This window comes from Drosophila sechellia, chromosome 2L, assembly GCF_004382195.2.
Source record: "Drosophila sechellia strain sech25 chromosome 2L, ASM438219v1, whole genome shotgun sequence".
Classification (NCBI taxonomy): Eukaryota; Metazoa; Arthropoda; class Insecta; order Diptera; family Drosophilidae; genus Drosophila; species Drosophila sechellia.
The window spans coordinates 10517829-10540136 of record NC_045949.1 but is presented as its reverse complement, the minus strand read 5'-3'; the positions used below and the strand labels follow the sequence as shown (position 1 = coordinate 10540136).

Genomic DNA, 22308 nt, shown 5'->3' with positions numbered 1-22308 from the left:
GCAGAAGCGCAAACTAACCAACAAGATATATGGGTTTCGTTCGGATCAGAGGCTTCATCAAAGGGGTATCTATACACAAAGATCCCCCAATCGGTATGAAAACTAAGCCTATGAGCTCAGCATAAATAAGGCTTAAATGGTTGGACATGATATTAAGTTAAAGTTAAAACAGCCAAAGATAATTTTATCGAGCTTGTGACACGAAAAGAATGAAAAATTAAATGGTTGACCAGTTTACATAATAGAGCTTCAAAAACAACTTGGACCGATCACATAGCAGAAGAAAATGTTAAAAGATATAATTGTTGAAAACCATAAATGAATGAAGAATTTAAAATAAAGATCGAAACAATCGAACCCCGTAGATAAATCAAGACAATATGAATTTAATGAAACGTTAAAGTGTAACTGAAGGCCATAAGCCATTTCAACATTAATCATTGCGACTGGGCTTAGTCACACTTTTCACCAAGACTTATTCCCCCTTTCAAACGTTAAAAAAAGGTAATGAAAGCCAAATACTGATGCGTTAAGCCAAGCCCCTTAAAAACCATGGACTGATGAACTGACCCAACTAATAATTAATTATATGCAAAGGGAAAATGAAGAAAAAACTATGAAATGGCCAGACTTCGTCGCGACCATTAAACCAATTTAAGCTCTTGTTATATGCACTATTTTCGAGAGTTTGGCTGGCAGGGCAGGGTGGCCAAATGGGATTAATGGGGAGCATAAAAGCGTATTTCTCATACAAAAAGTTGGAGGCGTCAAGAAACCCGCCAGTGCCGATGCTCCTTGTTTTCGTGGGTTGGCAGCGACTGGCTTAACCGCACAGTAAATGCGCAACAAGGGGCCATAAACATGGCTAAGAGCAGATGAAATTCCAGGGGCCACAAGATGCTGCCCCCGTGATGAACTCTTGAACTTGGGTTCAATGATTTGGCCAAAAAAAAAGACACCACTCAGCCAGGACGAATGAATGAAAGGCAAGGTTCAAGGGACCCTTCTGCCAATTGAATATTTAGTTGCTTCAAAATTAAGCATACGCAGTGTTGGCCGTCGGCCATCTCAAGTAGTTTATCTTATGCAACACAATGGGCGGTTAACTTTAATATTTAAAGTGTATGAGGAAAGTGGGGCTCGTGCCGCATAAATATCTTATTACTTTCGTGGCCAACGAGATGATGCGTTGTCAAAAAGTCAAAGAAAGGTAATTAAGGCTCGAGACATCTTGGCCCAACATCCGCTCTGCTCTTCAACTATTTATTTATTGATTTTCTTAAACGCTTTGTGCTCACTTTATTCCGCTCGCTTCTTGACCATTTGAGTGACGTCTGTCACATTGTGTTAAGTCCCATTCTCCATTCTCCATTGCCGAGCATAATTGGCAGCCGAATGGGGCTAAAATTCTGATGCCTCTCGGCCACTGTTAACTCTCCTCGCCACTGTCAACTCTCAATCACTGTTAGTTAACATTCAGCCTCTATTATGTTTTCAAGTTTATGGTCAATGGCTGTGCATCCGCTCTTTTGCCGCTTTTTCCGCTCCAACTGTAAATTTTGACCAGTTTGGCCTGCTGCTGCTTTCTTCTCTCTCTCTCTCTCTTTAAGCTCAAATGCTGACAGTGCTCAAAACCGTGACTTTCGACGGCTAAAACGCAGTGGATATCTATATTCATGTATCACAGATCTAAAACGATTTTTACCTCAGATTGCATCTGCAATCCTTTCCTATCTCACCAATTTCGTTCTTTCTTTCAAAATCTGATTAATTTATTACTTCAATATGCTTAAGCATTAAGAATGAACTTATTTATACATGTTGTGTTAAAGTACTGTAAGGTGTAATTATTTAACGAGCTTTTTAGAATGGAAAACTTTGATTTCGCACTTAAAATCGAATTATATATCAAATAGTTGTTAAAAGCAGCTTCACTTATGATTGAAAAAGCTCTTTGAAAGTAGCATAATACCAATTTTAACATATCTCGCATTGATATGCTTTAGTCACAAGATAGTTTGTTGCTCTCTTACGCAAATTTAATAATAACATAAAACTAATTTTAGTAGGAGTGTGACTTCGCCAATTCTCAGCATTATAATAGGAATCTAATAGAAAATAGCACGAGCATTATAAATAACATTTTACGATTGGCAAGATTGTAAATTTAAAGATCGCAGCTTTGGATTATCCCGCTGTGAGCAGGGGCTAGCTGGAATCATTGGAGCCCGAAGCACTGGGTGCTGAGCCAATGGTCATTAGTGGCACCAAATACCCATAGTCCGCGACTTCAGCTCCACGAATCCACAAATCAGCAGTCACATCAACTCGCACAGCGCCCGGAGAGTTAACAGCAGCTGAGAGAGCTCTGTTCGCGTAACAGTGGTGTGTATCCGGCAGATACTTTTCCATTCGCCAACTCAGTTCAGTCTTTCATTGGTGCTCACCGGCTGCGCGTGCGAAGCTCCGAGTTGCTAGGTTCAGAACCATACCTTTCAGATACTGTATCTAAACTCCGGGCAATCCGCTGCCGCTTTATAAACAAACAGTTAAACAAACCGACCGCTCGAACGTCGCCGTGTGTGTGTTCCTGTGTGTTTTTCGCCCTCATTGTGCTCTCGTGCAAATGAAAATTTCATTGAGCAGAAAGTCGCAGCAGCAGAAGCAGCAGTAGAAAAGTGGAAAATCCTAAAGCGGCGCCTCAGCAAAAAAAGAAAATAAATTAAAAATCTCGGCTAGTGAAATTTCAGTCGAGAACTAGACGCTGCAATTAAGCCAAATACAGACCGAACCAAGACGAGTCCATCGCTGGAAAACTGCCAAAAGTAAATTTCATTTAAATATTAGAAAATTGATATTAATTAACAAAATGTTAAATATTTAAACACCTTTTGGGAGATTGGTTTCGTAACTATAAAAGATATTTCTTTAAGCAAAAAATACAAGTTTATGTGAGAAGTTCATTAGGTTTGGTAAATTTTTATGAAAAAGTTTGAATCATATATTTTAAGACTTTCAGATACAAAGTACAAATTGATTATGACAACAGTATACAAATTTAATGAAAACCATTTTAACTTCTTGGTTCTTGATTTTTTTTTTTTTTTTTTTAATATTAATAATCCAATAGATCCAATAAATAGCTGCTTTTGCTTTTCTGGACATTTTCAGCTAATATTGTTGAACAAAAAATGAAAATCTGTCTTACAGCCAGAACTTTCATCGCATTCGAAAACCGGAAAATGTTGCCTGTCTGTTCTTTTTTGTTCTGCTCGTAGACCAGTCGATCGGGTCGATTTGTTTCAGCTGGCCGGTGGCCAGTATGCAGTGTCAAGTGCCCAGTGTCCAGGAGAAGCGTGCCCGTCACAGCCACCTGTCCAGTCTCCCAGGCACAGTCCCACTCCCAGTTTCGGGGACAGATCTGGTCCCCTTCTCCATCCCCATCGGCGTACTCGAGCCCATGGCATTTTCATTTCCAGTACGAGTAATATTACCATTAAGACCAGCAGACATTGCGGCACAGAAGCCGAGTTCGAGTTGGCCAGCTGAAAACCTGCAGCAAGAGCAGCTAGCCAGGCCGTGTGCGTGTTGAGCTGCGGAATTTTATGCAGTGGTTGCTGCCTCGTTTACGTTTTTATTTGTATCTGGTGCGAGTATCTCTCCCGCTTTACAACTTCATATACGAAACTTTTTATTGGCAGCGAAGGGTGGTCTTTTGGCCACGCATCCAGCGGAACGTAACGAAACGAAAAACGCAACTGCGCTTCACGCTTCCAGTCGCTTTTCCGAGGGGGGATCGGGTTGTTCTGGGTGGCAGAACCCAGCCAGCGGGATGCGCTTGAATTCCGATTAGTATTCGGATTCGACCAGCCGGAGATCTTGTGCCAGCCCACAAATCAAACACAGCAGTAGTCAGTCGGCTGTCTGAGCGGCCAAATTAGCTGGCAAATATTAGCATTAACATCGGCTTGCCTCACAGAAAAGCGAAGTCAATGGAGGTTTTGTTGACCCTTGGAGTCTCCACAGACCGGTATTTGTCAAACAAATTTAAAGCTCTTTAATTTGTATTCCCACATATTATAATCTAAAGTGATATGCATACAAAAATATATATTTATGAAAGGTATTAACATACATATGTATTTAAATATAAAATCTACAGGAGGGTATAGGTTATTATAACCTGTATTATAATCTAAGAATATTTAAATAATATAATGACATATTATACTATAAAACTCAAGACATTTGAATGTAGTTTTCTGTGTATCTTCAAGTACTTGAAAACATTTCGCTGAATGAGAATCCCTTGTGCGATGGCCACTTTCTCGGCCAGACTAGCCCAACTGCAGGATGCAAGAATGCAATTCAATTTAATTGACTTTTTATCAATCGCAGACTCACTTTTCCTCGGCCCACAGAAGTGGTGTGTATCATTGGTAGCTGGTGCTAGTTTATGGCAGCATAATGTGTGTCGAGAGCCGTAATTTCTTTTATGTTGTGTCGGCTGCGTTTTGTAACCTGGTTTTATTCACAGTCATAACATTTTGCGGCCGCCTGTGTCTAATCACTGTGCAACGTGCAGTAAAAACCAACACGCCACCAGATACAGATACAGATACAAGATATGTACATTGGGTATTGGACACACGTCGCTTGATTCTGACATGCTTACATATTTTGCTGCACTATCTTCCATTTGTTTCGCTTTTCCCCCTCAATCGATATGTGTTTAGAGGGTGCTCAGAAGCGTGTAAAAGCTGCAGCTGGACGGTCAGCGATACAGATGCAGATACGGATACGGATACAGTTAGTGATACCTAGATAGGCAAATGTATCTTTCAACTCATTACGCACGCTTTTTGCCGGCGTATCCGTAGTGGGTCTTTGGTTCCATTGTCTGGCGCGACTCAAGACTTGAGACTGGGTAGAAAATCGATTTTAAGATATTAGCCCAGCTGCTTGTTTGTTTATTTACCAACGAGCTCAGCTGGCAGATTGCAGATTAGCGCTTTGTCTGCCGCGAAGGTCGCCCCAAGAAGTTTCCCCATTGCGCCTATAGATCACCAGATGAACTTGAACCCCAGCAAATGCTGCGTTATAACTCATAGACGAAAGCAAACATCAAACTACCGGGCATTTGCAAACATCCTGGGCCGTCTAAGAATAGCCCAAAGTATAACAAAGAATCATTTCAAATTCAACGGAAAAAATATACAAATACATAAATGTATCTCGCAGAGCAAACGTAACGTCTCAAATGTTTCGTTCTGCCGATTTCGTCAAAAAGATTAATAAGCAATTTTTGGTCGTGTTGCCGTTTGGTTTGTTTTCTTACGTGTTCGGCATAATGCTATCTGGAGATACACCGAATTATATCTCGCAACGGAAATGTTTCAAAAGCTCGTTGGAAATTGAAATCTAACGGCAGGTATGTGTAGCAGGTAAGAAAGGAGTGATATGTGAAAGATAAATCCATTTTGGCAGGGCCTTTTGTATGCCAATCGTGTATGGGGAGTGTTCAACTGAATGAACTGCATCTCACCATTTATAGGATTTATGGCTAATGCAGAAACAATGATAAATGATTGTGGATATTTAATTAAGCCGTTAAAATCATAATTCGAAGCGGAAGTATAAATAACTCTATGCTCACTTTTGATTAATAAAGCCTTTAATTAGAAGTTATCGTTCTGAGCCGCAAGAGTGCAGAGAACACATTTGAATTCATAAATAACTTAAGCGTGGTTTGCAATCAGAAGCAAGTTGTAGTTGCACAGCAGATTCTATCAGAGAATGAAACAGAATCTCTGGAGCAGTGGAGATATATGTTGGTACATGGAGCTGTCGTACAATCATTGAACTCTAACCCACTGCGGACAGCTGACAATCGACGGCGGCCGACATGGCGTATGTGTAATGTGATTGCTGCCATAAAGGCGCACTTATAAACACAACTATATAGCCCCCATATACATATGTATGTATATGGTATATAGAGGGGTTCCATTGTGGCAGTGCGGAACTATAAAAAAGAATAGTTTATGCTCTACAGAAACTTTCTAATGACTTATAAAATAATGAATATTCTCACAAATGGCTCCAAACAATAATGGGAATATATAAATACTGCATTTATAGCAGTTTAAGTAAAGGTATTTAAAATATTATAGCAGTTAGCTCGGAAAATACATTTTATTTCTAATGAAATTAGTATTAAATGTTAAAATGATGTGATGAGACTATTTTGTGATTATGCATGACTAAACCGCACCTGGTTTTTCACAGTGCAGCTGACTAGCGCGCTGCGGACCCATTTGTTTGATGATTTTATGACTTTGGCAGTGCCCGAGAACTTTGGATACCATAGTGGATCCATTACCATCGTAATCATAAACACAAGTGTACAATGAACTTGACGCTTGCGTGCATTTTGTGTGTGTTTTCCGTGATTTTCACCACCACCCCCCATCCCCATTGGGTTCCTATTTGGTTCCTATTGCTCGATTTATCACTTACACACATATGTATTTGCCTCTGTTATTTATAGACATTTCAGTATTGACAAGCAGCCAGACGTAAATATGCAAGTGCACATATTTGTTGATTGCTCTGTTTTTCCTGCCCTCAAACCCCCGCGATAAGAATCAACCCCAAACACACCTCAAACATACCTTTTGTGACTTTGAAATGCGTGCGGTGTGTGCTCACATTATCGATTTCCCCCGATGTCTGGAGTGGAGTGGGACCTCGAGTTCGGGCAAATTTTGATAGCCAAACCGGAGTTTCCTCCATTGCACTATGGTCCAGAATTCGTTTTTTTGGCATAAAGTCTAAATTTTAATGTCAATATATCGTCCTTTAGCAATTATTTTCTAAGAAAATTGATCATATAAATAAAAACCAAAAACAAAATTGACCGAAAGCTTCACTTAATCTTTTTATGAGCTTTGAAAGGTGCAGTGTTAAACAGCTGATTGAGAGAATGCAATTCCAGCCAAATTATTTGCTTACTTTTGCACGTAGTACGATCGTTAATACGCATCCAAAAATTATAGTAAAATATGGAAAATAAATTCCAAGGTATGATGTTTTTAACGTATGTAGGTGATATATGTATAGTTGTACTGTTTTTATGTTGTGTGACATCCAATTTATGTGTATCTTAACAGAAAATTCTAACGTGTCCCCTGTGTTTCGTGGAGTATAACTTATTTTCTGACAATTTCTGACAAAAGTTAAAAACGTCAGTTTGTACCTTTAACTATTGTCTTTGACGGTAATGTAATATCTTTTGCTCATTTTTGCTCGTTTTCTTAAAAATTTGATTTTATATAGGCAAGTTCGAGTTCAGACATAGCGACCTCCTGGACATTTGGAGGCGTAACAATAGGCAAATAAATTATGTTTCGGATTACGTTTATTCCGCAATCAACAACAATAATCAGGAATCGAAAAAGACAGAAGAGATTTACAAAAAAATAGTACATTTTGAATTATTTATTACAAGAAAACTGGCCGAGTGTAACAGACAACTGATTCTGATTCGAGTTCAGATTCGGAAATTTATAATGTAGAAATCTATAATGTATAATTTTGTGCGCAAACTATTTGTGATTTAACAACAAAATGTACAAAGTTTCAAGTCTGTAGCTCAATTTTTAGACTTTATGCCAAAAAAATCGAATTCTGGACCACAGTGCATTGGGAACTCGAGCTGGGACGTGGGCAGATGGGGGGTTTATCCATGGGGCACAGCGCTACTAAGAAGTAAACATTCGCTGGAGCAGCCAATAAACATTAGCAGGAAATCGAAAGATAATAACTGGTGCTTCCAAGAATATATCTGGACTACGGATGCGATTTTGTGGGCTTTTGCTACTAGAAAAAGATACTACTTAAGGGTTTCCCCTTTATGGAATTAAAAGATCTGCGGTATATAAACAATGAGTAATCTTTTGATAATATTTCAATTGTGCGCACTAGGAATCTTTTGCATTGCAACATCTCCATTCGAGATCCTCGAAATATATCCACAACATTTATTTTCGGTCATCTTAGCGAAAAGTCGGTCAATCCGTTGGACACGATGACTCGGAATGACATCTATTTATAAATGGCCAAACTTTTATTCCACTTGCGACCATCAGTCAGCGAGATAACTCACACCTAGTCGAACATTTTCCCATAGTTCGTGACGCAATTTCGCAGTGAGCCAAGAACGAGAAAAACATTGCGTAAACAATGAATTAGACAGCAAATACGATGCTCGCAAGAACAGTTTAGCCCATTGTATTTCATTTGATTTTTTCCGCCTCGAAAACCATGTCAAGTAGACCGCCCCGTCGCTGTTGAGTTTATCCGGAGTTGTGAGTACGGAGAACTCGCGACCGAAGTGCGCAAACATTTGCCAAAGGTAATTTATGCTGGAAAACTTTTTGGGTTTTTTTTCTTTTTGTGTTGCTGCCCCTGCCAAATAATGCTGTGTATCATTTTTCCATGACAATTCGCTTTTGGCAAGTGCCCAGTAAGCAGTCCGAATATGAGATGGTCATCTCCAGGCCCATGCCCCCCCCCGGACCGTCCTCGTTGGGGGTCAACGACCCCGGAGGCGGCTACTTGGCCAGTTGGCCACTGCCTACCTAATGGCCACTTGGCTACCAACTTGGCCCCACCAACTGATTGCGAGTGTCGTAGGTGTAGGTTTTTTCACTTTTAATTATGTAGCCATAAGGCTCAAAGCCACTTTTTTGGTCATTTTTTGCTCGGTGCGGTGCTTGGTAACCCCATTTGGGTAATCAAAAAATGTCTGAAAAGGGGCTGACCAAAATGGATAAACAATAAGCCAAATTAACTTTTCAATTTCACAAAAAAAAAAAAAAACAACAACAAAAAAGAGCAAAAGAAACAAAAGTATTTATGTTTACCTTCTCCCGAAAATGAGTCACACATTCCGAACTGAATGATTGCTCAATCTGAGAATCCGTGAGTTTCAACTTGGCCAGAACTTTTTTGCGACTCAACAGTTTCTGAATGTGCTGTGAAAACTTTTTTCTACTTTTAATTTTAGTTTTCATGCGACAAGCTAATTTGTTGGATTTTTAGATTGAAGCATTTATTTTATTTACTTAAAGTTGCCGCAACTCGAACAAGTTTTATTTGAGTCCCAACAACTTATTTTTCTACCTGAAATGATGTTGATTAATTCGTATTTTAGCTAATTTCTTGGCTTTTGTGTGCAAAACAGGCGCTTGACTTTTAGACTCTTAACAAACTAACGAGCGATCAAAGTCCGTGAAATCACGTTAGAATTATCAAATGATAGACGTGTGTCCAAGAAGGTGGGAGCCCATCAATCAGAAGCTGGGTGCTAGAATGTCAAAAATAGCACTCGAAATATATATAATTAAATTAAAAGGATGTTAGAATCTAATGTGACTCATCGGCTTATCAAGAGAGTGTTTATGCAATACGTCGGCTTATTTAAATGCGACTGCAACTCGTATGGCAGATTAATATTTTTTGTCTGGCTGATAAGCACACCGTTGTATAACGCTGTATTAATAAACAATTTACTTACAATATAAATTAATAGATGCACACCAAATCTGATAGCTGGAAGTGAGACGGCGCGATATCAATGAATTTCGGTTCCAAGTTTCTTTCTATTCAAAGAGTTCATAAACTGGTTTCGGCTTATTTTTTGTTCACAATTTTCTCAATTATTTTTTTTGGTTTTTTTCCACGGGATTTCACGGCCCGCGAATCATAAAGCATTTGCATAATCAAACGCTGCCCCGTTTGTGAGCGGTACAAAAGTAGGCTTTTTAGCATAAAACCGTCACATTTCACTTTTCCCCCCGTTCATGTGAAAATTCCGGCTTGAATGAAGTTTTCTGAAACGCTCAATAGGCGATCTCATGGATCCTAAAGTATCTTTCTATATGGGTTAATGCCATGCCCACTCCGTATCTGAGTTGATGAACCTGATATTTCGGTTTCATATTTATGGATATGTTAATTTGGACCAAAAAGAAATCGAAATCATTAGCCCAGATTTAGAACATTTCGAATATCTGCCACGTAATGCGCATAAAAGTCAGAAAAGTGTGATGAATGTGTTTTTTTTACAAGTCATACGAAGGAAATCTCTTTTGGCAATCGCTTAAATGACCATTTTATTTTATAGAGCACTTTTGAGTGGCGTGGCAAAGTGTTTTATGGACCGAATGCCATATATGGTAAGCAACTATGAACACTACATAAATGTATAATTAATCCACAATTACCTTGAAATTAACATGAACTTTCTGCAGTCGTCATTTGGCGCCGGCCCAAAAAAGATATTCCCAAAACGATAAAATGTATCCGCGTCGATTGCTACACATTCAATTTCCATTTACCCATAAATGCTCCATGTATATATGGAATATATATATAGATATAGGTGAGGAGCAGGGCGGGTCATTTAAAAATCAATTTGGAGGTGAAGAAATTGGGCCTTTGTCTTGAAATTGATCTGGTCCTGAGGTGGGATTTGAATTTATTTCCCCATTTTATGCCTCATCAAATGTACGTTTATTAATTGAGGCTTTTGTTACGGGGAATCTAATTAGCCCGTTCTAATATAGAAACATCATCATCGTTTTTGTCTTATTTTTCTTGAGTTCATCGATTGATTGACTTTTCTGGCTGTCTGCAATAAATCAAATCTGGTTTGCTGATTGAAAATGCTTACAGGATATCAATGCATGTCCTTTTGTCTGCCACTGAAAAATGTATCGTTGACATTTCAGTTTTGTGGCAAGTGGGCAGCTGCAGACCAGAGGCCAATTTACATTTTTAATTCGAATGTGAGTGGAAATTGAGGAGAGCCTTCTGCCCGCATCGATCACATTTGATATGCATGAAACTATTCCGAAAATTGCCATCGCATGCAATTCATCTAATGGTTCTTTCAGTTTCTGTCCAGCCGCACTAATTTCCTTTACGGAACGCATTAAGTTGCACTGCTGGCCTGCAATTTCGATACAACATTTGAGAGATATGTATTACACACTGAAAAATATATTATCAATATCAATATTATACCAAACTTCAAAAACCTACAATTACATATAAGAAACCTCGTTCTTTCGAATCTTATTCCACATTCTCCTGGTTTCTGAGGCTTTCAATTATATGCCACATTTTTTCAGAGTGCAGCAATTCCGGAAGTTTATGCAACACTGCGTTGCAGGGGCGTGGGCAGAGGGGGCTGCTCGATACAAATTTATTCGCAGCTAGCGCCGACTTTGTTGTTGCTGCTGGGCCAGCTGCTGCTGCTGCCGCTGCACATGCAACATGTTGCATGTTGTTGCCGCATTGCCATAGGCATTTCAACATAATATTTATGCAAAGCTGCAACATCAGATGTGGCAAGCCATAATAATAAAGGTATAATTTGCCCCCTTTTCAACTCATCGCCCTTCGAAATCTTCGGTCAAATAGTTTTTGCTCTCATTTCTGCATGTTGTCGTTGGGAAAACCTGAGGAAATTCCTTAGATAAGCTTGCCGGTAGTCAACATAAGTTATTAGATCCCACAATTACCGTTGACTCAGCAGAAGAATCACACAATAAACTTATGTTATAACTACCGCCAAAACAATACCCTGTATTTTAATAATGAGAATAAAAAGTAAAGATCATTCTCAGTATTTCTTTATTTATTGGAATATAACTATTAATAATGTTTTAATATGCCCTAATAGATCGCCAGTGTTATAAAGTCGAAATACTTTCAAGTTATAAGCGATCTCGCTTTTTCCCAGAGGGTGTTCTAAGATGGTAATATTATCCTCCGCTTCACACGTTTTTCCATAACTCTAAAATGGTATCATGTCGCCAGTCCATCATCAGCGGGAACGTAGGAGTGGTTACCCCACTCCAGTTAGTAGTAGGCCAAACGGATCCACACAATTAACTTCGTTTAGGGTAATTTCCGAGCCCAGAGCCCCAAGAAAATCCAAACTATGGAACTCTTTATCCCAGAGGGTCAGATCTGCACGGGCTCATGTTTCAAGAGGCAAACAAATCTACGGATTTCCTCGCTCCGCCGGGAAAACAGAACGATAAGCGGACGACATGCGAGTGACAAGTTAAACGCCGGTTTCATAATTGCTCATGGCTCTCGGGTAAATCTGGTATCAGATTTCGCACGGGCTGGAAAATTCAGCTGTGTGAAAATGTGGCGGGGTCGGGCATTGTTGTTTGTGTATTTATAGCGGCGAATGCGGAAAACTCTTTGTGTGTACGAGTATGCATGCAATGCTGTTGTTGCTGCCACGTTTGCCACATGGCCCACGATATCGAAATACCTTACAAAAAAAAAATATATAAAAAGCCAACGAAAACTATTTCAATACTCAACTGCGAGCATTTGCAATTCAATTTCGTTTTAGTTCGGCCCCAAAGAATGAGAGTGAATCGAATTTGTTAACTTTTTTTCGGGGGAAATTGGAAATTTCAAGGTTCACTGTTAGCTGGCGAATGCTTTTTTGGGGATGGCTTGTGTTAGTAGATCAAGGATACCGAGTTTCCTTGGGAATGGGGCGGATAGGTGTTAAGGGGCCTTTCCTGGTGACTGGCACCACGGCCTCTGTTGCCATTGGCACTCGGCTTTTGGCTGGGGAAATAACCTCTGTTTGTCCCCCTTCGGATTGGGGAAAACACGGGAAAAGTGTCACTTGGATTTAATATGCTTATAAGTAATAGAAAAAGTCAATACAGCGCGTTCGATGTGCCTTTAAGTATGTCGGGTTGGAAGTTCCTTATATCTTTATACATGTCGTTCTATACTTATATGACCTTTTTACCAAATAGAATATCTTTATTAATATATATTTAAGACTTATTTTCACTTGTTTTCTATCATAATATGAACCCAGGTAGAAAAATTCGACGTGACCTTTGTTAGTTATACTGAAATTAGATTTCTGGAGTTCACTGAAATGCCAGGCATTACACATTAATTTAATTAGCTGTCATATATTTTTTATATATACATACTATATATGTGGTAGGATACAGAGATAGGAGAAAACCCAGTGACACGTGAGCAATTATTGCTGTTCGGTGTTCCGATTGCATGTCGTCATTATTTCTGGCCATAGAAAAAGTCCACTTGCGGCGCACAAATGGGCAGATAGTGGAATGTATGAATCAGAGCTGAGGATCTGCAGGGCACAAAAGTTGGGTGAGTCACGGATGCGGGATGTTGGTAGTGCCTTTTGGGCACAGAAACGGGTCTTGAAGCAGAAAAATGGGTGTGACGCACGGTTTGGAAAGCTCAGTTACAGGCGATTAATAATTTATTTAATTACACTGCCACTTGAGTCTCATGTGTCCAACTGTTTGCCTCAATTGCAGCAGCCACGCCAATCGATTGCAGGCGTTCCGCAAATTGAAGTTCAATCAGCGCAGCTTGTACCGCTAAATCGACCGACAAAAATGCAGTGCGGTCTGGAGCAGATGAACGACTGTGAGCGGTCGCCGAACCGGACGAACCTCCGGGTCAACTTCAACGAGAAGGGGGCGGAGGTGAAGGAGCGGCGGGAGAAGTTCCTCACGGCCAAGTACGGGTCACACCAGATGAGCCTCATCCGCAAGCGGCTGGCCGTGGAGATGTGGCTCTACGACGAGCTCCAGAAGCTCTTCGATCCACCAGTGAGTAGTGCCTAAGTTCACAAGGGTTATTCGTAAATTAAACGTCTCATTTGCATGGACTTCGACAGAACGAAGCCATCGATGTGGACATCGACGAGATACTGGACATGGACACAGATGACATAAGGAGATCTCATCTTATAGTGAGTTCCATAACTTCCATCAATTTACACCGTTCTAATTAAACGTTTTCCCTTATTATGCAGAGATTACTGTCCGTCTGCAAACGCCCGCAATCAGACATATCGAAGTTCATTGGCGATCTCCTGGATCGCGCAAAAACCCTGTAAATCGCCGATGCCTCATTTGGGAAATTATCCAGCAGACCTACACATACATACATATATACTATGCAGATAAACAAGAAGAATTAACAAAACCTAGATGATTAAGTTTAGCTTGGAACGCAAAGAACAAAGAATTCTTGAGATCTACCTATTCGAACACTGTGTTGATTTTCTCTGTACTTTAGTTGTTAGTTTGTATCTTTGCGCTGATTAATTTGAAGTCTAACCTAATTTAAGCTACCCCAGGAAATGATAAACATGATAAAGATCGTTAGCCGTAAGCTTATGGTGTAATGCCGCCGAAAACATAATACTTCATCAATTTTGTGATGATATTTTTTTAATAAAACACAAACATGATATGATATGCCCCGAAAAAGCAAAAGCAAATGTTCAGCTACAACTGAATTGAAAACCAAGGCAAAAGGATAACCCTGTGTAGTTAATGAAATACGATTAGATCCAATCTTGAGGGGATTTCAATTCCAATCCACTCGAACCACTCTGGTTGTTTTGCAAAACTAGTTTATTTGCATGTGTGTGCTTCATTTAGCCCACTATCTATATAGACCCATGAATATCATAACTATGAGTATCTTAAAGAACATTTTTGTATGTAAAGTGTGCGATCACCAAGTCAAAGATGAAAGCTCAGGTTCACTGCCAAAACGTGGAGGAGGAAGGTCTTGTATGCGCAGTCAACAAGTACAAACGGATATGGAATACAGATGCACAGTACGGCCTGGCAAAACGGAATTTTAACACAAACAAAAATTTTGTTCATTTTGGAACATCATTCTCAACCTATAAGAAACAATTGCATTTTAGAAAACCCGGACTACACGAAATAGTTGTAAATAAAATAATTAACGAATCCCATACAGCTTGATTCTCAAAAATTTGTAAATACCCACGGAAAGCATCAACACTTCTTCACTCCACGAAATCTACACCTCTTTGTAGTAGTGTCTAAACAATTTGTAGCAATCGAAACATAACGTAAAAGTATTTTAATTGTGCTCAACATAGGCGGAGGAGAAAAGATACGCTAATATGATTCAGTTTTAGCACACCTAGACTATCGAACCCTACTTCTCTCTACCAGATCTTAAACGTATTAGTATCTTCTTAACAATTGCTATTTGCATACTAGTAACAACCAATTAATCACCGCATTATTCCATTGCAACATTAAGAAAACGCATAAAACGATTATTTAAGCGAGTTTAGCATTAAAGCATTCACACTTAATCATGCACATAACTTTCATTTAAAAGCAAATCGAAAAGCACACTCAAAAACGTACGCTAAAATAGTGCGGAGAGCTATAATGAAGGGCTAGCGGAAAATATTTATAAAACGCAAAAGAAAAGTTTACAATAAAGATTTAATTGCTTTAGACAACAAATTATTTGGATTTTTATTACCAAGCGTATATTTCAGCTTTTGGTAGGGGAGACATATTTAAAAAAAAACGCGCCAAGTAACTGAAATATATCGAAAGCGTTGCTATCGATATCAATTACGACAGTGCTGCCAGATATTTAATGGTCGTTGTCGGAACTTAAACAGCTGATGCAGAATCTTGTAAACAATTTCCAGCGAAAATGTTGGATGATTACTACACCTGGACTTACCCAGATATACCCGAAAATGTGGCGTAAGTCTAAGAAGAAACTGCAGAGAGCATCTCATACATGACCTTCCTTAGACAGGAGCTGCTGCAGCTCAACGGTTCGCTGGTAGTGGTCGGAGTCGTTGGCCGGTCGGATTGCGACCTGGCCAACAAGATGCTGGCTTTCGGCATGGAGCCGCCCGATGATCACACGCCCGAAGACGGTCAGATACAGTGTTACTACAAGCCGGGCACCTTCAGCCTGCTGCTGCACTTCGAAAGCACCTACGACGCGGAGATTTCTGGCCAGATGATAGATGTCTGTATAGAGGATGTGGATACTCCCTTCGACATCGACAGCTTCTTCGAGAGGATTCGATGTCGCTTCGTGCGCATGATGCTGTTGGCCCTGCACGTTTGCCACATTGTGGTGTACGTGGAAAATGGGCTGACGTTTGATCCGACACTGCTCACCGTGTTCCAGTTGGCCAAGTTCGCAAGGGAACAGCATTTGATGCAGTTCCTGCCACAAATGCTTAGAGAAACGCCTGCCGCCAGGATAAGTGAGCGCACACGACTGTGCGCTCCCAGGATTCTCTTCCTATTCGAAAACTTTCCGGGCGACGAGCCAAAGACACGCGAATCCGTCTCTACATGCGAGTTCCAGATGGAGGACTGCATCTATGAGTTGTTGCGCCGCTACAACATCGTGACCAATAGCAGCAGCAACTCGCTTGTGGCACTTCCCAACAACAAACAGTTCGTCTTCTTCAACGCACACGAAGAGTTGCGTGACGACAAGCTGCTGAAGGCCATCGATTGCCTCAATGAGACAATGTACAAGCCGGATCTCAAAGAGGAGGAGGAAGACCTGGAGATCTTGGCGATGGCTCCCTTCGATGGATTCGTCAAACCCTTCACTATGCCGGTCTATGAGAAGGAGTGGGAGAATCTGCAGTATCAGGAGGACCACACCGTGTGGAACTTTCTGCAGCGACACGTTCACGACGCCTTGGTGGGTTGCTTTGATGCAGGCTCCTTCAAGCAGCATGCCCAGCAGGGTCCGTTCCAACTCCTAAATAGTCGGGAGTGGCACGATTGCATGGCCACGATGCACAAGTTGCTGGTGGAGAACGCAAAGGATCCAGACCACGAAACCAGCAATGAGGAATATGTGAGTAACATAGTAAGTCTATAGAGGCAGCTTGCTTAACTTTGACTGCTCTTTACAGAAACTCTTCCTGAAAAACTTCGACGAGGACTTGAACTATGAGAAAAAGTATGTTGATAGTACTTACCCTTATGCTCTCTATAACTTTACTTTAACGCAGATTTTGGGCTCACCTCTGCGAATTGGGCCTGAAGAAGGGCATCGCCGCCTACAAGAACGCTGCACCCGCAAACTATGGCACCGCCACGCACCGACAACTACTGGCGGATGCCACCCTTGCCTTCGAGGAGGAAGGTCGCGGTCCACAGGCGCAGGCGGCACTGGCGAAGCTGGCAGCCATTTGCCACAAGCATTGGGAGGATGGACGTCAGCAGTGCGAGCAGCTTAGCCTGCGCTCCCATCCCTGCACACTGCCCAAGAATATGCCGCACGAGAAGCACAACAGCGGAGTGATCCACATCTCCACTTGCAACTGCGGTCGCACTCAGGGCCGACGAGAGGACCCGTTCAACCTGCGGCAAGCGAACTACGAGTTCTACGAGCACATTGCCCAAATGTGCAACCTGTGCGTTAAGGTCAAACAGTACCAGTTCCCCATTTTCGAGCCATCGGTTAGTGATTACCGGGCGGCGGCCTTTGAAGCTGCATTTCCTCTGCTGAATACGGGAAAAAGTGGTGCGCCGCAAGACGAAGATGCGGGGGAAGACGAAGCGGAGGAAGAGGAGGGTCAGGAGCGAGAGCTGCCCACGAAAAAGCAACTTCAGAATACCGCCAGCAACTGCTGCTCCCATCCCTTGTCGCCCACCTTTGGGTCCGATCTAAACATGTCCATTGCTGGATTTGGAGCATCACTGAAGGAATCGCAGGCTAGATCCGAGCAACTGTCGAATTCCGAGCAGAATACCACGAGAAGTGGCTCCTCCAGCGTCGATACAGAGAACGAACTAGTGGTTGAGCTCCAAGAGCCAGCAAAGAAGGAGGCTCGCGAAGACGTCGGTCCAACCGATGCCGTCTCCACGTCCACAACTGAGTATCTGCCGGGCTTGGTGCATACTGTCAGCAACTTTGACCTCCTGCCGCTCTTCCCAAGCTGGTCGCTGGCCTGCGTGGGTCCCAGTTCCATTTACAGCCACAATACAGGGCTGCAGGAGCACTTCCAAAGCGGCTTCTTGTCCGGCGCCAATTTCCTGCTGCCCTGGGACGTCCAGTTGCGCCTAGTACACGCGCTCAAGCAGCAATACCAACATCATCATCACGGAAAGAAGCAGCAGCGCTGGAAGAAGCAGGGCGACAGGCTGTCGCTCAAAATATTCGTGGGCATGGAGTACGAGTGCTCCCGCGGACACCGGTTCATGATGTGCGCCCCAGATCGCGTGCTGCGCGGTGGAGCAGACATCGAACGCGACACCTGCAGCAAGGTGGTCCACAACAACATGCCGCTCTACTATCCCTGTCCCTGCAGATCTCAGAAGAACTTTCTGGCGCAGCTGATGCGCATCCATGTGGTGACGCCCAAGGCGCCGGTCAACATCATCGTGGATCCCAAGGTGTGCGTGGGAAGGTACACCTTCACCCTGGGCAGCATACTGCCGCCTCGTCTGTCGCAGAGCGCCTACTGGATCATCCGATTGCCCTACGTCTACCAAGGAGACGATGTGCTCATCGCTCCGCCCGATCAACTGGATCCAGACTATCCGCTGGCCGGTGGATATCTACTGCCTGGGATGTTCGGCGTGGTAGAGACGGATCCCACGCTGGATCTGAATGAACCTGGCATGATGGGCGCTTCTGCAGCGGGAAATTTCACTAGGATTTAAGAGTCCACACAGATGAATAGAATGGAAACCATTTATATCCGGTACCTCTTATCAGAGTTCCAATGTTAGTGCAGTGAATAAATCAAAAGCCTCACCCAAAAAAGAAAAGTCTGCGTGCTTAAATATAACGATTAATGTAATCTCTTCAGGCGATTCTGGGAAATACGCGACGTGGAATAGTTGGAGTCGTTGTGGCTCCAACTTGGGTAAGGGTATATCCCTTGGGATGTAAAATGAGCAGCATAAAGTAAGGCTTAATACTAACAAAATGTAATATCTTTGTAAGATAATGTGCAAATACAATACGTCCATTTCCTGGACAATCTTCATTTGTCGTGTGGGCTCCGTGTGATATGAGATACAAAACTGGAATTTCGCTTTCGGTTGCCCAAAATGTGCAACAAGTTGTACTGGGAATGCTCACAAAATCGCTTCTGATCTTATGATTAGTAAAAAAAAGGTTCTTGGTAAGGTAAGGTAATGTTAAAAGATAAGTTACTGATCTTTCGCAGACCGAGTTGAAACTTTGAAGGTTTGTTATGTGCTCTGGGAATCCTACATGGTAACCTAACAACGATAAACTGTGAGTTAAGTACTTTTGGAACACTCCCGACAAATGTCTTCTCTGTAATACCCCACGACATTGTTGAACAAAATGAATTGTATAAAAAAAGTGCGGTCAGCACAATTTGTGACCCAAACGTAGTTAAGAACTGTCGTGCCTTTCAATGTAAATATGAATTACTTTCGTAAACTATGGCCAAATCTTAGTACCTAGATCTAGATGAGCGCATCGGTGTAAACCTCCTCCTCGTTAACGACAAAGTCGCCGAACACCTCCTCCTGACAGCCCACGTCCATGTCGGCGAAGTCCTCGTAGTACATGTCAGAGTCCAGCAGGATCTGTTCCTCCTGCAGCCCGAGAATGGGATAGCGCGGACTGGTCAGAGCGTCCTCTGCTGCCAGCACTTCCGTTTTCACCTCCGCCGGCTCCTCAGCCTCATCTTCCGCCTCCTCCTCATCCGGAGGTTCCTCCGCTTCGTCGGGCTCTTCTTCGTCCTCGCCGGTGGAGTCCATGGCCGGCAGCTTGGGCTGCAGCGGTAGCTGCATCTGATGCGGCTGTTGTTGCAGATGCTGCTGCTGTTGTTGTTGTTGCGGATGTTGTTGCTGTTGCGGATGTTGTTGCTGCTGCTGTTGATGCTGCTGCTGATGGTTCATCTGCTGCAGGACGCACTGCACCCGCTCCACATAGGCTTGCTGCTCCTCCGCACTGCACTTGCCGTCTGGAATCGCCCCGCCCTGCGCCGTGTTCATTCCGGACTGCTTCATCGTGTCCAGCAGCGCTGCGTGCTGGCTGTGCACATGGGTGGCCAGCGCAGTGGCATCCGCATGCAACGATCCGCAGACAATGCAAACGAGCGTTTCGTGCGGCTGCTTGGCGACCAGCAGACCAGGCGACGTGGATGCGGATGCGGACGAAGCCATCTGGTGCGCCTGGATGTGCTTGTTGAGGTACGCCTGCTGGCTGTACGACTTGCCGCATATGGGGCACGGGTAGGGCTTCTCGCCCGCATGGATCTTCATGTGGACACTCAGGCTGGAGGCCTGTGTGAAGCACTTGTCGCATAGCTTGCACTGGAACGGCTTTTCGCCGGTGTGGATGCGCATGTGGATGTTCAGGCTGCCCGACTGCGTGAACGAGCGGTCGCACAGCGAGCAGGTGAATGGCTTCTCGCCCATGTGGTTCTTCATGTGCTGCACCAGCTCCGAGCTGGCGCGGAAGGCCTCGCGGCAGATGGCGCACTGATACACCAGCTCCTGCGTATGCATGCGCATGTGCTCGTCGAGCAGCGCCTCCGCCTTGAACTCGCGCTCGCACTCCGGGCAGATGAACGTCTCCGTGGGCGCGATGTGCGTCTTCTGGTGCAGCAGCAGCGAGCTGTAGTTGATGAATCCCTTGTCGCACTGCACACACTGATGCGGCTTGCGCACCGAATGCGAGCGCATGTGCACCATCAGGCTGCTGGACTGCGTGAAGGCCTTCGGGCAGAGCTCGCACTTGTACGGCTTCTCGCCGCTGTGGATGCGGATGTGCGTGTTCAGGCTGCCGATGTGGGTGAAGGTCTTCTGGCAGATGGAGCACTGGAACGGCTTGTTGGTGATGTGTGAGCGCACGTGCTTGGACAGATCGCCGGCGTTGGGAAAACTCGCCTCGCAGTGCGTGCACTGGAAGCACTTCTGATTGCCATTCAACGCTGGATCCATCACGGGTGCACCGATGTTGGTCCGCCTTCCGCGCCGCCGCTTGATGGGCGTCGATTGCAGGCCGAATCCCGGACTAACAGTGGGTGCCGGTGGTAGTAGCTGCTGCAAGGGCGTGACGCTTACGGTCGGCTGCACCATGAATATGGAGGTGGACTCCCGCGGGTCCGATATCTGCAGCTGGAACTCGTTGAAGCCCGATCCGGCCACCAGACCGCGAATTGGCTGCACCGACTCCTGGCTCTGCTGGGTGTTGGAGTTGCTGGTGGTCGGCACCGAGCTGCTCGATGAACTTGAGTTGCTGGAACTGGAGCTGGAGCTGCTGCTGCCGTCGTCGTCATCGTCGTCGTCGTCCGACGAGGAGGAGCTGTCGGAGCCCGAGGAGTCGCTCCCATCCGACGAGTCGCTGCCATCCTCCGCCAGCTCGCACACCGGCTCGAAGATCCAGCTGTAGTCCTCGCCCTCGTCGCCCGGGCTCTCCTGCTTCTGCTGTCCATTGCCCGGCTCATGGGGGTGCAGGGTGTTCATGTGCTGGTACAGCGCCAGCGGATGGACGAAGAACTCCGCACAGCACATGCAGTGGAAGGTGAGATCCGGCGGCTGTGGCTGCTGCTGGGGGGGATTGGGTGCCTGCTGCGGCAGGAGGTGCGTCTGCTGCAGGATCGGCGTGATCGTCAGGGGCAGGTGGTGGTAGCTCTGTTTCAGCTGCACGGCCATCTTGCCAAAAGGCTGTGCAAATCAAACAACAAAAACCACAACGAACACAAGCGACGAGCGTGTGAACATTTTCTCTATAATAAAAATGCGCGTTTGCGGGGAGAAAAATCAATGCCGTACCTTGGGTGAGTTTGGATGCGAAGTGCCGTGGATCAGGGGTTCCGTAGACTACTATTATATCACTGGTGTGTGTTGTTGCTCAGGTTCCGTGCTTTTGTGTTTCTCTCAGGGCTCTCGTCCACATTCGTCCACTGCGTTCCATTTTATGCGCCGCCAACGAAATGGGAAAAACTTGCTTCCTGTTTTCGGTGCTCGCTTGTTTTTGAATTTGGCTGCTCGTTTCCGTGGGTCGCCTGATTTGAGTCCCGTCCTCCGGCCCGTTGGCTGGTTAGCTACGACTGCCAGGAGCTGCGACTCGAGCGAATGCAGCGCATCGCCCAATCGCAATTCTGCAGTGCTAAAATTGCAAGCGTCTTCGCCGTGCGTACAACAAATAAAAGAAAAATGTTTTATGTTGGGCGGCCCTTGCACGATCTAACAGCAGCATATCGTCATGCAAGCGTTTGGTGCACGTCGCATGATGACCGATAAGCCGCGCAACTTTAAATTCAAATCGCAATCGATTGTTACATCTTTCGAAGCATTTCAAAATATTTAATTCAATGTCGAGTGCCTAAATCTGAGCAATTGTAATTATTTATGAATACTTTTACACAAGAAGTTGCTAAAACTA

General features: G+C 43.8%; 3 protein-coding genes across 4 annotated transcripts; 2 read left to right on the top strand and 1 right to left on the bottom strand.

The window, feature by feature from the left end:
- The first annotated feature begins 2431 nt into the window (after positions 1-2431).
- On the top strand, positions 2432-14378 carry LOC6612058 (protein phosphatase 1 regulatory subunit 14B). 2 transcript variants are annotated; one of them, XM_002036539.2, is made up of 4 exons: positions 2432-2825; positions 13413-13706; positions 13775-13849; positions 13913-14378. In XM_002036539.2, the coding sequence occupies exons 2-4, from the start codon at positions 13491-13493 to the stop codon at positions 13994-13996; spliced, it is 375 nt and encodes a 124-aa protein (XP_002036575.1). In that variant the 5' UTR covers positions 2432-2825; positions 13413-13490; the 3' UTR covers positions 13997-14378. The 2 variants fall into 2 exon arrangements, with proteins under 2 accessions (XP_002036575.1, XP_032580387.1); XM_032724496.1 differs by having other exon boundaries at positions 13410-13706.
- A 1222-nt stretch (positions 14379-15600) lies between these two features.
- Positions 15601-18925, top strand: LOC6612057 (protein SMG8). The gene is made up of 4 exons (XM_032718648.1): positions 15601-15653; positions 15705-16782; positions 16841-16887; positions 16940-18925. Exons 1-4 carry the CDS (start codon positions 15601-15603, stop codon positions 18594-18596), a joined length of 2835 nt encoding a protein of 944 aa, XP_032574539.1. The 3' UTR covers positions 18597-18925.
- Positions 18715-22078, bottom strand: LOC6612056 (zinc finger protein 3 homolog). The gene is made up of 2 exons (XM_002036537.2): positions 21696-22078; positions 18715-21587 (listed from the first exon to the last, which is right to left on the bottom strand). The coding sequence occupies exon 2, from the start codon at positions 21573-21575 to the stop codon at positions 19377-19379; it is 2199 nt and encodes a 732-aa protein (XP_002036573.1). The 5' UTR covers positions 21576-21587; positions 21696-22078; the 3' UTR covers positions 18715-19376.
- Positions 22079-22308: the final 230 nt, after the last annotated feature.